This window comes from Gobio gobio (genome assembly GCF_949357685.1).
Source record: "Gobio gobio genome assembly, chromosome: 4".
NCBI classification, from domain to species: domain Eukaryota; kingdom Metazoa; phylum Chordata; class Actinopteri; order Cypriniformes; family Gobionidae; genus Gobio; species Gobio gobio.
In genome coordinates, this window is record NC_137100.1 from 48,374,621 (window position 1) to 48,393,470 (window position 18,850).

An 18,850-nucleotide genomic window follows, 5' to 3' on the forward strand; every position below is an offset into this window, starting at 1 on the left:
GCCCGGGTGGAGGCTGCTGCTTGGGTGGCGCAGAGGTTGAGGGAACCGCGGGAGGGCGCCCTCGGCGGCTAGCAGGCTGAGGCAGCTGCGCGGGCGGTGGGGTGGAGGCAGCAGCTGACCGCCGGGGCAGCCGAATAGCCCATCCTGGGATATGGGAGCGTCGAGGAACTGGGTTCGCTCGCCGTCACGCATATCGGCCAGGGTGAGCCATAGGTGTCTCTCCTGGACCACATTTGTGGACATCACCTTCGTCGCCCGGAGAGCGAGGTTGGTGGCGGCACGCAACTCATTGCTGAGTCCTGGGTCAGCTCGGCCCTCGTGCATGTCGCACAGCAACTGGGCTTGGTAAGCCTGGAGGGTTGCCATGGCATGCAGCGAAGCGGCGGCCTGCCCCGCAGCTCTATAGGTCTTCGCCACCAGAGACGATGAAAACCTACAGGCCTTGGAGGGGTGTTTTGGGTCACCGCGCCAGGTCGAAGCACTCTGCGGACACAGTTGCATTGCAACAGAGCGTTCGACTGGGGGCACCTCTGGGTCCGACTCGGGCAATGCTGGCACACCCGAAAGCGGCAGCACAGCCGAATCATCATCCTCAGATGACTCCAGCCCACCTTGTGATGCGGCGATAGACATTTCCTCGTCTTCCGCCGCGTCAAACGCCACAGTCGGGACAGCAGGAGCCGGCCCCGATGTAGACGCCTGAAGGCGGGGCGGGTCAGGTGCATGAGAGGGGGGTGTGGGCCGAGGCATGAGCGTCAGAGCTTTATTCCACACCGTCACCCTCAGATCACCCTGGCCACCAGCCAAAGTGCAGCCTCCGGTGGAGACCGCAGATTGGGGTGTGGCAGAGGGGACTCTCGCTCCAGCATCAGCACGAAGCTCACGGAGTCTCGATCGTAACACAGAGATGACCATGTTCCCGCAGTGAGAACATGAGTCATCCACGAGCGCTGCCTGAGCGTGCTGAAAGCCCAAACACACCAAACAGCGCTCGTGCCCATCAGAAGGCGAAAGAAATCTACCGCACCCAGAAGTGCACGTGCGAGACATCCTGAAAAGGACGTGCCACGTGCAAGCTCTTTTGTGAGAGGAAGCCTCACAGTCGATGCCGAAGCGCCCAGGGAAACACACACCAGCTGTCTAGCAGACCACTGCACAGATCAGCAGGCAGGAAGTATGCGATCACTGGAACTCGCCGTCACACCAACACCGACTGGAAAGCTGATCGTCTTGAAGAAGCTGACAGAGTCTCAGAAGGCTTGTTGAGGAGTGAAGAGGTAGGTACTCTTGGCTCCGAAAGCAGAAACATAATGCGATATTGCCACGTACTTCCTTTTATACTCACGATGTGAGGCGGAGTTACGTATGCAAATTCCGCATGCCCATGGCATTGGCACGCCATTGGCGTTTTCTAAAGTTCTCGAAGATGATAGGCTTCTAAGCAAAACCCCCATTAGTTAGTCACTAACGTTACGTCGTAGTGACTGAACGAAAGGGAACAACAGGCTCATATTGCTGCAAAGGAAGTTATCAATTTGCATATGTCAAATCCTTCCCTTAAACCTACTCTGAATTCTTACATATTATTGAAGTGGCAAGAAGAAGAAGAAGAAGTGGTCTTTCCTGTAACCAATAGCCTACTATCACCTGTGAATGGAGACCTCAGGTATTTTTGTTAGTGACAACATGTATTAACTCATCTGCTTATCTGGCCGGTCATCCTTTTTGGTGTGACCTATGTCAATTTTATGTGGGCTTAGGGCTGTCCTGACTCTTTTTGGAATCTTATACTTCCATTGCCATGAGCAGTCATAAAGTAATTTTCTGTCATGCTAAATTTTGGGGTTTATCATCTAATTGCATTCTCACTATTTATCCATCTTGTGGATGATGTGCACAATGAATTAAAAATTTATTCTCAGCATTTGGCCAATTCAATTGTTTCTCCTTGCTTTACAAACGGAAACGTATTATCAGCAGATAATCACCTCACTCAGTAGCATAAGTAGCATTCAGTAGCATTTTTCTTTTCTTTCTGGAAAACACTCAACCCACTTTGCTCATGTTAACAGTAACAAGACAATATTTTATACATTTGGAACAGAATCAGTTCTGTTTCGATGCAATCCATCATGACATACTGCAAAAGGAAAAAGTTAAGGGGTGGACAGGGCAAGCTCGCTTGCTCTGCTTCCCAAGTTATGCGCTGCGCAGGTGTGGCACTGTTTCTTTCTGCCACAACAATAACCCAGGCCAGGATAGTTAGCCAAATTCATCCATGATCATTACCCTATTGGGCATATTCTGCCATGTAAGCACACTTAAATTTAGAGACAGCTGTTTTGATGAGAATTATGTATTTGTCTTTGGTGTCTCAAGCACCATCTCTCATCTTTCACACACACTTTAATACACTTTCACACCCCCACTCTGGTCAGAGCATCATACCTTTTCGTCTGCCTCAGCCGATTGTGAACTGAATGGGGAACGTATATTATTAGTGGAATACCACCACGTATGAACAGTAACAAAACGTTGCCGACGACAGAAGCTACTGAACGTAGACACACTGTGGCGTTCCCCTTGCAACAATGTCTAAATGTTAGGATATCAATTATTCATGTCGCCATGAGTTTGAGTTTAACATCACAAACATAACAATAACTTCTCAAAATTAAATCATTAGAAGTCATCATTAGAATAATCATATAGACCTAGGTCAGCAGTTGAGAGAGCCAATTTCAATTTCTCAAATGCAATTTGTCATTTCTTTGTTGTTGCTCATGAGCTACTTAGAATATTGGAGATCTCCACATAATCTTGGATCCATGGCAAAAACATGAATATCTTGTACCCCTGGTTTTGACAGCAGTTGGAATTTTAGATTTATTTATTTTTATTGAATCTAGAAAATTACCTTTAAACGAAATGTAGTGACCAATAGTGTTGCTTTCCCTTTTCTTTGCCAGATGACTCTGCATAGTCAATAATCTATTTATGTCTTTACCCCTAGTTGGTTAATGTAAAGTAATAACCCTCGCTATGCCAAATCCAGCCCCAGTTTCACTGATTGGTGAGTCAAGCTCCCACTTCTGTTCATTAAGATGTACAGAAGGGCTGGACTGGTACCTAATGAAAGCAGATTCAGAATGTTAGTTTAACAGAGAATGCAAAGAACTGCTGTGAGCAATCAGTGAACAATCAAAAGGAATCAAGTTAATAATATAACAATTAACATAATTTGAAGCGGTCTCTGCAATGATCATTGAAAATGCAGCAAGGGAGGGAATGGAAGTTCTTCTGTGTACTGTGTGAATAGTCAGGTAGTTGAAGCAATTGGGCTGTTGGGTTGGACCGTCAGCCTGTGGTGGCACTCAAAGGCCTGGTGTTGTGCTGTATGGGCTCTGTTGTTTCTCTGCTTCTCAGTTTGGCTTTTGATCAATTCTGCAACAATCTGCATAGCAAAATTGTCCTTAGGAAAAGTCTCAAGTGAAAGTTTAACCTTTTCCTTCACTGAATCATTAGTTCTCCACACTGACCCCTCAGAAGTGTCAACTTCCTCTTTCAGGAGGGGAGCTGAAGGCCCATCAGCCACTTCCTCTTCTCCTCTCTGCAGTCGTCTCTCGTTGAAAATACTTCAGTCTATCCACTTCCATTTGTCAAGGCAGCTGTTCCAGAAGTTGCCTGGTCTGAAATGTGAACACTCAAGAGAACCGTATAATTCAAATTAAACCTACAGCTCCTTTCTTTTTCTTTTTTCTTTTTTCTTAATGTCTCTTATTTTCAGAAGTATCTTCTGGTTAACACAACAGCAGTTCCTCATTTCATTAGTAAGCTTAGTTCTTCTTTGCAGGAAAAAGCAAGCAGATCTTCTTTGCTAAATGCAGGAAACAGCAGTAAACTACTCTAATTAATATAAAGTATGCATGGTGTATAATAAAATGGTTATGAATTCTTCGTCTTTTCCTAGAAACTAACATTTCTGTAAGATGTCTCTAATGTGCCTTGGTCACCCAGTCTTGTTCTTATTCAACACATTTCACAAAAACTAACTTAAACCAAAACCTTAGAATCTCTGCAATGGATCAACCTTTTGGTCTCCCAGGGATAACATGATACAAATTTCGAGACGTTTAATATTTAATCACATCCAGTTAAAATCTTGCTATTTATTTATTTATTTGTTTAACTTTTTTAGCACCTGGTTCTCGATTTTATGCAACCCATCTGAGCCAATATATAAATCAAAAACCACTAAAAGTTTGTTCACGACTCAAAATTTCATAAGTGCTCGACAGGTGCATATTCCAATTATTTATTATTTTAACAATTTCAGCATTTACTTATTATTATTTTTATTATTTTCTTTTATTTGAACAGGGACAGTGCACAATAAAACATTAACCCTGTATATAACAAGGAGAGATGCATTGCACCGGGTTTTAGCAAATTTCTATTTTCCACCCGTAGTCCCTGGGCAGGTAAATAAAACATACAATAAATTAACAGTTACTAAATTCACAGCTGTGCAAAATATCAAGTACAAAATTATCAATAGACTCATTTCCACATAATTAAAACAATTTTACCCCCCTCCCATCACCTTTTATAAATTAATAAACCCCCCCCCCCCATCTCTCACACAAACACACACCAACTCACAAATGGCCACAAATTTGTTGTGACAGGATCCAATGTTTTGTGTGACATGAAAATTTTTTAAAATCCGTACATGTAATCAACTCTGTTGGAAGTGTGTTCCATTGATTTATGGCAACAAAAGAAAAAGATGATTTACCAAATGCAGTCCTGCGTTTAGGAATACTGCATTCTCCTCTGGTACATGATCGGGTAGCTCTTGTAGTTTTTTCTGAGCAGAGTGTCACCATTTTTTTCAAAGGCGGAGCAGTAGCATTATGAAGGATTTTAAACAATAGACATACACTTCATAAATCTCAGGATAACAATATTGTTATGGACATTTTAATTTTCCAATCAGAATCAAAACTCTGAATAAAAGTCCCAATCACTCGAGTCAGATTGGGTTTGCTATTTCCAGACCTCATTGCCCCTCACACCCCAATTTCTTTGAGGCGATTGAGACGTCTCTAACTGCCCTCTGAGGTCGTCACCACAGAGCTCTTTGCACACTGGCAAAGTTCCCCTCCGCACACCCATGGAGGAGGTATCTCTCCCCTTGAGTCCCCAACTCAATCTTATTTCCTCCGGAAATAATATCTCACGCTCCGCTGATTTGGGAGACGGCAGTGTAAGGAACAGGTGTCTGGGAATATCAAACAATCTCTAAATTTGTTTCAAAACTTCACTGGTTCAAAGAGAACTTTGGCTACAATAATCTGCTGATTTACAACTTGTAAATCAAAGTTGTTCTGTCCATCCTGTCCAGATTGATTTACCGAAGCAATTTAAAAAATTGTAATCTATCAGTTTATATGTTTTGGTGCCTTGCAAGGACTTCACAATACCATTTCTCTTAAATCGTTAGAAATTCATTAAATCATGAAAAGGACCGAAAACACCCTAGGGATTAAAATATAATTATTCTTTTCTCAACAGGCAGGTAATATTCACTTAAAAGTAATCTGAGATTTCAGCCAAAACTTTTTCCCCATATTTTCTTTTCATTTCTTTATAAATTGGACTTTTCCAATCATCAGATTTTTTGCTATTTTCAGACCGCATATTCTCTGTGTTGCTTAACCTTGGGACGTCCCTTTTTCCTCACCCTACGGTCGTCACCGCAGTGTGTCTTTGCACAAACTCTGCAAAGAAACCCTTTTCTGCACGGACTCGGCAGGAAAACTAAACCCTCTCTTTTGAGTCAGTACTTTGACTAAAATTAACTTATTTCTAATGCTTTAGAAATATTCAACCTCAAAGACTCGGAGGTAGAGGGCACAACACAGAAAAGAGGTGTCTGAAACTATTGTTGCAAACACAATTTTAGTTTGTCTTGTCTGACACATGAGATAGCATATATGCGCAGTAATTTTCCACTAAGATCAGTTGTCTGTTGCAAACACATACATAATATAAAGTAAATACAATCTGCATAAAGCAAAATTAATTTCCACAACACGTGTGACACTCATTCATGAAAAAACTTCTGCTTCTGTGGCACCTTCCTGATGATAATCTATCTGACCCTTCTTGTCCAAACCTCTCACCTCGAACGGTGCGGTTATCTGGGCAGACTTCAATAGGTGGAAGGCTTCTCCATAGTTACACGCTGTTTGGTGTGAGAAATGCATAAGAACAGATAATGCAACAAAAACAAAAACATAAAGTGGGTTCATGTCAGCAAGTACGATTGGTACATCTGGCCTCAAGTGTTTTTCAAGGTCATGAAAGATAGGGTGGTCTCATTTAAGCATCCAATTCACTATCATTGTGATGGAGTTTAGTGGTAGTGGAATTTAAAGGTGTCATGAACTGGCTTTTTTTTATTTTGTTATACCCGCCCGCAATTGATTGGAATGTTATTTTTGTACTGGCCAGCCCGATGTGAATATAACCGTGAACCGTACACACACACACACACACACACACGCTTGGTCGACCCGATCAGTGAATAACCACGACCCGTACACACACACGCATGTGTGCAAGAAAAGAATGTTATTTTTGAATTACTTGATCGGCCCGTTGTGAATATAACCGCAAACCGTACACACACACACACCAGACACACACACTTTGCGAGCCCTGGCGTTACAAGTCTGAGTCTGATCACGAATGAACCAATAACACCTCAAATAAAGGATTATCCAGCCTGACAGCGTGCTAAGGTATGTAATCAATAGATATCAAACGATCTGTAACAATATGCAATAATATCACATATAAAAAAAACATGTTTTACTCACATAAGTGTGTTGCACCGTTCCTGTCGGATCCAATATAGAAGGCACAGCATTGTGTTTTAATCTCACTCTGCAAATCCAGTCTCATATAACGTGTATCTTGTTTACAATCGATTCCGCGGTGAAATGAAGCGAACAAACGCGCAATGTCTTTACCACATGAGCTGGAACTTCATTAAAAATAAGGTTCAACCACTCATTCCTAATTGTATAATCAGCAGGAAGCTTATGCCTGGTCTGTGTTCTTCCACAACCAGGCATAGCGCAATGGATTACTCTCTTCGTCATGTTTATAGCTTGGTAGCGTGATCGGTCCGTTTAGCTCCACGAGTCGGTGGGCGGGGCTACAGAATCAGACGTACATATTTATCTGTAGAGGCAGATACATGTCTGCGTCCTATTACGTCAGTGGTCGACATATTTCTGAGAGCTCTCGTTTTCTGGGCCTGGTGTCAATAAAAGCTTTTCTTTGTTCTTTGACTAACAAGGAAGTTTTCAGCTCTGAAACTTACAGGATATTCATATATCACAATGAACTTTTATATATCAAAGGCTCAAGGGAAAGTTGATTTCTTAGTTCATCACCCCTTTAAGTATTCTTGGTCTGAATTTTTCAAAGGAACTGTAGCAAAAAGTCAGTGCAACTTATATTTAAATAGATGGTATGCATCAATAAACCATATAATAAAACAACAACAATAATATTCAATCACAATTATGAAGTTATATATATTAATCACTGTGTTTGTTCAGGAATCTTCCGATGCAAGTCACCTATGCAGACCTAAGATTTCTAAGAAGTGTATTGGAACATGTTTATTCATGCAAGAAGGGAGATGTGCATTCCTTGCGTGTGTGTGTGTGTGTTGGCTAAGTTACAGTCGATGACAGGATTAAATTGTACATTTTGTAACTGATTGAAGCGCTCACACTTCAGATCTATCCATTTTTGATAATGTTTCTGTTATTAGTGCAATGTTGAGAAATCAGGGGCCCTCTGATTTTCCAACCACCCAAATAACAATCTTGAATTTTCATAGCAGGTCTGCTTCTGCTTTAGAATTTGCATCATTGTTTTGTGATTGTTGCCATTCATATGTATATTACAGCGTTTTCCCATGAGTTGGAGTGTTGTGAATAGCGTATGCAATGTGTCTTTGTTAGAAAGTCATCATGGGATCAACCCTACTGTCCTGTGTTTGTGAAGCTATGTTCATGTGTAGATGGACAATATGTTTAGTGAGGTAACACTTTTGGAATCTAAGCCATCTTTGTCTTCTATGACTTGTACCCCCGGTTTCACAGACAATGATTAAGCTAATCCTAGACTAAAATGCATGTTTGAGCTGTTTTAACTGAAAGAATCTTGCACTGACACATCTTAAAATATGTCAGTGGCATTGTTTTGTCTCAAGATGCACACCAGTAATGTTTTTTTCTTGGGCACATTCATAAAAGTTACTTAAATGTCCTAATTGAACTAAGGCCTAATCCTGGCTTAGTCTAAGCCCTGTCTGTGAAACCGGGCCGTAGTGTTCAGCCTGGATAGTCTGGATCTATACCAGGTGATAATGCAGTGAGAATGTATAGTGGAGGTGTGTCTGGTAGATGGGTGGGATCTAATCTATAACAATCTGTGTTGCAAAATTTTGTTCCAGTGCCACACCTTGTAGACATAAGCAGCATTTCCACCGCAGGAACTTTCCCCAGGAACTAGGAACTTTGGGGTGGTACTCTGTGTGTTTCGACTGCAGGAACTGGGGTCTAAATTAAGTTCCTGGTAAATATTTCCCCCTCTAAATGGCCCTGCCCACGGGGTAGTAGTTTTTCAAAGTTCAGGAACTTTCAAGGGTGGGACTTGGGCGCTGAACATGATGATTAGTTGAGCTCACACAGCATTTTATTTCAACCGGCATTTTTAAAAGTCTTGCAAGGTTTGTTCTGCGTTCAGTAAATATCAGTCTTGCTCTTTCTGTCCGATGGCGCACGTTGTCTCAGCAATCGCACAGTCAATGTCCGTGATAGCTGATAATAACATACGTTGTCTTATTTTAAATCTAGCTTTCAGAATACGCTTTAGTGTCAGTGCTCGTCTCTTTTCCACTGTTTTGTTAATTACATCTTTAGTAAACCAATACATAACTAGCAAAAGCAGCGCTGCTTGCCTCTCCTCCATACTTGTTATTGTTGCAGACAGTATCGCACAAAAGTAGCAGGTCTGGGGGAAAAAAGTTCCTGGTACAAATTGTTCCGGGTAATTTCGGAGGAAACGGGGCTATAGTGTGAGGTGTGATAGCCTCATCAAGTGTCTTCGCACCCATCTCCCACATCTGAGGTTATGTTCTAACAATTCCACTGCCCTGGCTCTAATGTAGGTGGGGTCAAACACCTTCCCGGTGCCCGTCCTCCAAGGAATTGCAGTGGTCAACCTGAGACGGAAACAAATGCAGAGAGAACCACAGTTAATTCTGATGTTATCAACAGCTTCACATTCAGACTTTGACTTATTTGAATTGCACCATTATGTCTATTGCAATTTTCATCCCAAATGTCGCATGAAATCGAATTTCATTATAGACCCCAATTCTGCTGGGGAAATTTTCTGGATTAATCAGAACTTTTATCACTCATACTGTCATGAATTCCAATGGGTTGGTCCCCATGGCTTTACTTCCAGTTGCTCTCATTACAAATGCTTGAATTTCGGACTCGGTGTGCAAGGACCTTCATTCTTTTTTATGTTCTAAAAGTTTGTTCTATTCGGTTTTGTTTGTTTTTTTTTTTTTTTTACCTAGGCTCTCATTCTTGTTTTTTTCTAATATACATATATAACACTTCACTCTTCGCACAAATAATATTATGTGAATTTGTAGCCTATATGATAGTTTGTCTAAACAAAATCACCAATGTTTTTTTCTTTATTTAATGATAACATTTTATAACATACCCATACCAAAAATTAGTTTACGTTATTGTGCAGTAAATGTCAATAGCTCTGGTTTTGGTTTGGTTCCATCCTTAAGTGTTTTGTTAATTTATGACTTCAGCTCCACTTACATTTCAAAATGCAACAATTGCAGCTGTTTTGCTAAATGTTCCTTTGCACCCCCTGGCAGTCATTTCGCAGACGACTTTGAAATGCGACTGGTTTATTTTTGCCACAGTGGCTTTTAACGTGGCGGTAATAGGCCTTCTTGTTGACTACCAATTATATAACTTTTAATGATTCTGTAATGCAGAGTGTTTCAGAAACAAGGATTTGGAGGATCCAAATGCAGTTTATTAACAAAATAACAAAACATCCAAACAGCAGGAGACAGGCAAAAACCAAAGTAAATCCAGGCAAAACTGATGAATCCAGACACGGTCAAGGAAGGCAAACAAAACTGACAACAAGCACACACGTTGTATCCATTGCCTTATTGTAAAGTGTTACCGAATATGATGTCATTACGTTGCTGTCTTGTCTCCAGCCAATCGTTGCATAACTGATCATGGTTTCGATTATTGATATATCTGTCCTTTCCAGTGAACACAAGAATGTGCAGTAATCTCAGACAACTTAATACAGATATTTTAATCAAATCGTTTCAGGAACCAAATTACCCAGAGATCAATTATCACGATTAGAAGATTTGGCATCTGTCAAATAATCTCAGATGTATTAAGCGATGTACGAAGAATGAACCCCTGGTCCAGAGCAAGCTTTTCAAAAGTGTGGGGGATGGATGTGGTTTGTTTGTACACAAAAAAAACGATGACAGAAGGGTACAAAAGGTATAACATACAAGATATATAATATATATATATATTATACATACCTCGGTTTTTTTTAACCACGGTGATTGGTTGGGTTCTGATGGCTAGTCACATCAGTTTTTTGCTATTCTATTCTTAGGCCGACAGGAACAGAAAGAGGTTAAGGAGAAAAAAAAAGCAAATTTTTTAAAAGACTTGAAAAACCTTACTTAAACTTAAATCTTTACTTAAAAAAAAACCCTTGTACACATTCCTATGAATAATGACATAATTTTAGAGGTGAACTGTCCCTTTAAGGACAGCGTGTTCACTAGGCTGCGCTGCTGTCAATTTAAGACGTGCATCTAATATACAGACACACACTGATTTTACTTTCACTTTAGACATAACCGACTGTGTTAATGTTAACCTTGTGTGTATTTGACAGTATTAGCGCAATGAGACTACTTAGTCCAGTAATCATGTGATTGACAGGCGTTTAGTGGCAAGGCTTTAAAACGCATGCAAATAATGAACTTTCGTGATTGTGAATAACTATAGTGTTCTGTGAGTATAACTCTCTGACACCAGCATTGCAAGCGTGTCTAGCACTGTGTATAGTGATTGGATATTTGCTCATATCAGCGCATAGACTCACAGGCACACTGCAAAAACAAAACAAAAAAAACAATGCAATTCACAAGCGCGTATTGAACCGTGAATGCCGTACCAAACGGTTTAATATTATAATGAGAATTGTGGCATCCCTAAAGCATTTGTGCAAAACTGCAGAAAAAGTGTGGGTGTTGAACCCTCTCACCGGCAAAAGTCCCCCACGGGTGCGACGCCCCTGCCCTGGTCCTCTCTCATCTATCATGGTCGTCACTCCGCCTTTTATCCTTCCAGGGCTCCTCCGTGGGACTCGAGATTGGTGTGGTGTGCAGGTGTTGCTTATTAACACTCGCTCCGTTCCCAAGGCTCTCGGCCCTGCCCTGCTTCTCGCCACAACAATAATTAAAGGGGCTATATGCGTTTTTCTGAAATTTAAACTCGCGACTGACACCTGTGGCCAAAAAACAGAACTGCTCTTATTTTCTGCTCGCTCTCGCAGCGGTGGTGACGTCACATCCGCAGACAGCGCGGGAAAAAACGACCCGCCAGAAAATAGGAAAAATAGGATACAGGCTTATAGGTGCACCCACTGTGAACGGACAAGGTGTCAGTATGCTCATCAGGAGATGTTTGAGTCATAAATGGTAAAATAAAAAGGCTATTGTTACGTTTATTTTGGGGAAAAAGTTGCATATAGCCCCTTTAAATTACTTAAGTGTTTTACACCCTGTTTAATTCTCTTTATCTGGGAACCTACCCCAGTGATCGCTAATGTTCACGTTGTCTAATTTTATGTATCTTCCTTTATTGGAAAGGTAACTGGAAATTTAAAATTTTAGTGTTTGTCTTTTTTTTTTTGCTGTTTTATTTATTACTTTCCTATCTCTCACTCTCTCTGTTTTTCAGATATACACAGTTTCTTAAAGATTTCCTGGAGTCTGCGGAGCAGAATTACTTTGTTGGATTTCGTGTGCATTATTACGTGTTCACTGATCAACCAGATCAGGTTCCTGAAGTAAAAATGGGTGAAGAGCACCAGCTGACGGTGATGACAGTCCCTAGTTCTAACAGATGGCAGGATATCAGTTTGAGCAGGATGGCAAGACTGGAGAAACTTATTGAGAGTCGGTTGCTCAACAAAGCCGACTATGTTTTCAGCCTTGATGTAGATTCAAAGTTCTATGGTCGCTGGGGGGTGGAGACTTTGGGTCGTCTGGTAGGTGTGGTAAATCCATGGCATTATGATAGATCTCGTGAACAATTCACATATGAACGCCGGCCAGAGTCTCAAGCGTTCATTCCTTCTACTGAGGGTGATTATTATTATGGTGGAGGTGTGATCGGTGGCTTAGTGGAAGACGTATATAAGCTTGTTAAAACCTGCCGGGAGAAGCTGGACATTGATGCATCTAAATCCATTGAGGCAGCATGGCAGGAGGAGTCTCATTTGAACAAGTACTTCCTTTATAACAAACCCAGTAAACTGCTTTCACTTGAGTATTTGTGGGATGACAGAAAACCAAAATTAGAATATATGAAACTCATTCGCTTCTCTCAAATTCTTAAAAACTACAATGAAATTCGTCCAAACCCATAGAAGCTGTTAACTGTATGCACTGTAAAAAATACTGTGCCCGTTTTACTCAATAAAATTGAGGCAACTATTTGCATCAGCTTTTTGAGTATTTTAAACTCATTTTATTTGTGTTTATCCAATTAGACGTTGCATGTTTTCAACTTGGACTCCTAAGTAATAGCAACTAAATTTTATCAATTTAGAAAATTATAGTTTTAAGTATATCCAATATAATCTTTTATGTAATATTTACAAATTTCTCCTTGTAAGCCACACATTAAGTTACTTTTTTCCAAGCTACTTTTTAAAAAATATAAATGTAATTATTTTCTAATTTTCTTTAAAGTACCTTGAAACAGTAAACCAGCATCTCAATACAAAAAAATTATTCACTTTAAAATAACAACTGCCAAACACAGTAGATTATTTTTTCACCTTTACATAAAGCTGACTTCAAGTAAAAAAAAAACGTTATGTACTACAAGAGGTAGCAACAGTATTTAATTTTCGTATAACAGTTTTTTCAATGACCATTGGTCTGTTTAACCCACTGAGAACAGTAATTCAGTCATCTAATTAAAACAATGTTTCGAACAATGTTAAAAACATAAAATTCAAATACATCATGATTATTACATCAGCTGATAAAAAAATTATCACTGAGAAAAGTGAACACCAATATAAAGGTTTAGTTCACCCCAAAATGTAAATCCTCTCATTTATTATTCACCCTCATGTCGTTCCAAACCTTTGTTCATCTTCAGACGCAAATTAATATATTTTTGATGAAATCCCAGAGCTCTCTGATCCCTCCATAGACAACAATGTGATGAACACTTTCAAGGCCCTAAAGTATATGAAAGACATAATTAAAATAGTCCATGTGACTCCAGTGCTTCAAACTTAATGTTATGAAGCCACGAGAATACTTTTTGTGCGCAAAAACAAACAAAAATAACGACTTTATTCAGCAATTTAGCTTTAGGTTGTTAGCGTTAGCCAAGCCGTGTAATTCAAGGCAAATTTAAGTATTTATCAATACAAACATTTAGCTTTATCCTTGCTATATTTAAAGCATCAAACCATTGAACAGTTCATATTTAATGTCATTCTTACCTTTTTTAGTGTCGTTGGGTTGCCAGCAGTGCAAATTCAGTCCTGTCACCCATCAAAATGGCGTCTGTCATGAACATTTGTGTTTTTGCAAAAGCCAAATCCACTTGTTTAGACTTTTAAATAAATTTTACTTAAAAAGTATCTCGAAAAGGCATACATCGAAAAAGCCTAGTAAACATTACTCAAGATAATACACGCACCATTTAATTGTTAAAAAACGTGTTTACAACAACATTATATTAAATAAGTTACTCAAAATATTAAGTAAAGTATCAAACATAGATTTATTTGTTGAAAATATATAATTTATTTTTGTTACAATTACAACCCCACAGAGTCATTTTTCCCAGTGTGGAAACTGTCCAGACAGGTTGTCTTTTCATTGTACAATGAGCTGTTTCCTCACAGAAACAGTTTGTTCAGCTTCCTGAAGCCCATTCTTTCGTAAAAAAAAAATCAACCTTTTGTCTCCTCTCTGACTGTTATGGCAAATGTTTCCATCAGTACGCTAGGGGGTCTCAAAGCAACACTTTGGATTATTATTATTTTTTTAAATTGTTTATTGGTGTTTTTTAAATTTGTTCCAACTTTTTTGTTAATATTATTATTCTTTATCTTTCATTACTTTAAGACTTGTATTATTTTTTTATTTTCCTTCCGGAAGTTATATTTTACTCATATAATTTTTGTTTATGTATTCACTTAATCCTCATTTTAACAACTCTTCAATATAATCATAATGTTGAATAATCATTCTTTTACACATGATTTAATCATTCATGTCTTGATGTTTTATTTTTTTCATGATATGAGAAATCAAAATTGCCTTGATCTTTTGCATATAAGATGTATTTGTACCATTAAAACATAGCTTTCATTGCTAAGTTTCATTGCTTGAAACATCGTCCTCATTATAAACAATGCATTTATAAAGCTCCAAAAACAGATTCAGAGAGCATTAAAGTGGCCGGAAGTCATTCAAGTAGAGCTCCGGTGAGCAGCGGCTCGGCGCGGCTTGGACGATATGGTCGGCGAGGAGAGTTGTGCTGCGTCCCAATTTGCCTACTTATACTACGACCTAAAAGTCTTTTTGTGAAGAAAAAGAACATACTTTTGGGTGTGTAGCAGAAGAGTATGCAAGCTTTGGGACATACTACTTGAAGCTTGTCCACGCCTTTGTCACCTCCAGGCTGGACTACTGCAATGCTTATCGGGATCCCTGGCAAAAATCTCCAGATGCTGCAGTATATTCAGAAAAGCGCTGCTAGGATCCTGATAAGGGTGCACAAATACGACCATATCACCCCCATTCTCAAATCACTCCACTGGCTTCCTGTCTTGCTCAGGATTGAGTGTAAGATCTCCCTCCTTATCTCACAGAATTCCGTGAAATGAACACGGGTCCCTTAACTCAAAATCCGTGGCAGTTTCACGGAATCGCCGAAAATTCCGTGATGGGTCCACGGAAGTGATTCCTATGCAAGTCAATGACAGTAAAAAGCAGACATGATTTTATGAATATTAATAAGCTACTTTTATATTTTGGAGCAACTAACTCCACTCCTACCCTAAACCTACCCACTCTCAACAATATAAAACACATAACAGGCAAATACAAGTACAGTCACAGGTATTTATTGCAAAAACTGACCAAAAACAGTATAAAAGTATTAACTCATGTTGCATTCCAAGTCTTTTGAAGTCACACGATGTCTTCATGTAAAGAACAGAGTTGATCTTAATGTTTTATTCGCTAAAATGATGATCCCGCCGCTCCGTGAACGCACTCATTCATAGCTGATTCAAATAATACACAGGTTTCCTGTTTACAAACATTACAGGGTGCGTACGCATCCTGGAGGCAGAAAGACAGATCGCTGAGCTGGTCCGCTACTGCAACAACCTTAAGTATTGAAGCTTTCCTTATTGTTTGTATATAACTGCTGACTCAATAAAACGTGATTTTAGTTGGATCTGTTTGTCTGTCTTTAATTTTGCAGTGTTGCTGTGATACATGTATGAATGATCATGTTAGGCTAGTAATGTACTAGCCGCATCTACTGTACAGCGCGAATTTGTTTTTATTTACGTTAAGCTTGTTTACGTTACTTTACGACCTGCCACATTCATGACTGCACATATATACACAAAATACTAAACTGTAAATAAAATATTTGACAATGGATTACGTGGGAAGCCTTAGTACCTCCGACTGTGCCGATTATATAAAAAAACTTACTCTCAGCAATGATGAGATCTTGCCAGATCCTTACGCTATACAAGACGATCTGTGGATTGTGGATGACAAAAAAATGGCCAGCAATTGAATGGCCTGATATATACAATTATCTAATTCAGACACCAAGTGTGTACTAGAGAAAGTATTAGAGCGTACAAATCCCTCGATGCATACAACTACGTGCGGTCATGTGCAGCTTGTTAAATTCTTTGATGCTGCACCGGATTTTTGCATGTTGAGGTCAGGTGTGCTCCCTAGTCAAAGGCAAGGGATTAAAGCCAAGCCTTATGATGCCTGGGTGTATGTCCACAAGGCCCTTGGGTACATCCTCACGGCTAACTGCAAATGCATGGCAGGGTACGTCTACCTATCAAAATGTACCTGCAATAACAAAAAAAAATGTTTTGGCAAACGCATGCTTCCCCCTAGGTATGTTAAACATCAGTCACCCAGCACTGGCTCTGTTGGTACAATTAACCACGCAGCAACTCCTTGGCATTTTGACTTACAGACATGCCGCTACTAACCTACAACACGAGAGGTTTCTTCTTTCTGCCTCTCGGGTGCGTGCGCAAGCAGTGATGACGTCGCAGAGAAATCCATGTATACACACGACTCTTCAGCGTGACGCAATCTGTCACGAGACACACGAGAGCCAATGGCATTTTACAATCGAAGCTGACGTAATGGCGCAATTGGTCACGAGATATACGACAGCCAATGCTGTCAAAGCTGACGTAACGTTTCTCCCGGCGGCAAATTTGAATTGTATTTTTGATCTATGGCAGAAGGACTCGACGCTGCTGATCGCTCTTGGGGATTTTCTTCACACAAATTAATCGTTTGGCCTCGGAACACTTGGAATATTTGTACTTTTGGAATAAATTGTGCCTGCAGTCGTATCTGCCTGTTATATCCTGTTTTTTTTATAATACACAAATGGGTAGGTTTAGGGAAGGGATTGGGTTACGTGTTCAATACGTGTCTAAATACTGTAAAAAAAAAAAAAATTACGCTGGCTGATTAAATCGAGAATCACACTCCATGTCATAATGGCAAAAATCATAGTTTCATGACGATAACCATGCCCAACGCGTCTGTTTACTGTCATTGACTTATATAGGAATCACTTCCGTGGACCCATCACAGAATTTTCGGCGATTCCGTGAAACTGCCACGGATTTTGAGTTAAGGGACCCGTGTTCATTTCACGGAATTCTGTGAGATCAGGTTGCACCAGTGCATCCATAGTGACGCACCCCCCATCTCAAGGAACTCACAACAAACATCCACACGTAACCTCCGTTCTGTTTCAACTTTTCTTCTCAAAACTCCGTAATATGGGAGATCGGGCCTTCTGCTCAGCAGCCCCCCCTCTGTGGAATGCTCTCCCTGACCACTTGCGGACCCCACAGACTGTATATGCTTTTAAACGTGGTCTTAAAACCCACCTTTTTAGCAGAGCTTTTGATTAATTTGTTACTTCTTAATTTTTCAGTTTTATTTATATTTTTTGATTGTTTTAAATCTGTAGCACTTTGAGATTTTGTTTTATATAAAGTGCATTACAAATAAAATGTATCATTATTATTATTATTTATTAATACTTTGTCATCTTTAACTGACAGCTCTGTTGCTTAGTTACGTGCATCCTGTCATTGTTTAATCCGCCCTGTTAATCATCTTGTCACAGATAAAATCCTCCACATTCAATTTAAGTTTCAAAGAAACTTTTGTTGACAAATTAAGCAGTCAGCTGTATTGGATCTGACAACAGCTACATTGCAAACTGTAAACATTGCAAAAAAAGTAAACGATTTCATAATGCTTTGTCTGTAAATGACAAATTTTCACAACACTTAACGTTACTCGCATGCAATAGCAAGTAGCCATTGATGCTATTTCCGATGCCATCATGTTAGCTAATCATAACAGTGGCTGTTTAGGGACAAGCCTTAAAGGAGCCGCCCCTCAAAAACATCTTGTATGTAACCTTGATATGCTCAAAAGTTGTTGCTGTTTGAAAACCTGTTTGCTTTGACCTCATATCTGAAGTTAATTAATGTATGCTGTTAATGTGTTGCAGCCTGGAATATTTATATATACGCCTACTTAATATTAAAATTTAATATTCAGACAGTATATATTTCTCATTGTATCTCTGTGCTTTGAAGATGTAGTTTTTTAAAAATACTAAGTATTTCTGTGGTAAAAAATGTTGTGGCACCAAGATCGGCTACTATCTTGGGTTTGTTAAGCCCCTGGTATACTTCACTTGCCGCGGCCGGACGCGTCGCGCGCAGCCCTGTCCGCACATCTTTCAAAGTATACTACACCACGGATGCGCGTGGATGATCGCGTTCGACACATGTGCAGAATTTCTTTTTCCTATGCTCTACCAGACATCGGAGGGCAGCACTGAGTCCTGTCATCAGCGGGACATTCACTGGGCAGAACACTGTGCTCAATACTGTGCGTATTGCCACCTGGTGGACTCTTCTGTACTGCTGGCGCATGCGCTGTTGCACGCAGACTGTCCATGCGGTCTCGAAATTTGGGCTCCGCGCGGACGGGGTGCGCGATTGTTTCGTGTCTTAAGACATCAATGTGTCGCCACGAGCCGCAGGGTTTAATTTGAAGTTGTCTGTGCATGTTTTTTTTACTCTAATAGAATAAGACCCCATT

At 40.0% G+C, this 18,850-nt stretch overlaps 1 protein-coding gene across 1 annotated transcript in view; it reads left to right on the top strand.

Moving 5' to 3' along the window:
- Nucleotides 1–14,817, top strand: part of LOC307124501 (globoside alpha-1,3-N-acetylgalactosaminyltransferase 1-like) — a 120,643-nt gene extending 105,826 nt beyond the window's left edge. Inside the window, exon 7 of the mRNA XM_079813734.1 lies at nucleotides 12,141–14,817. Coding sequence (XP_079669860.1) covers nucleotides 12,141–12,831 — 691 coding nt within the window. The 3' untranslated portion in view covers nucleotides 12,832–14,817. The remainder of the gene's footprint in view (nucleotides 1–12,140) is intronic.
- Nucleotides 14,818–18,850: the final 4,033 nt, after the last annotated feature.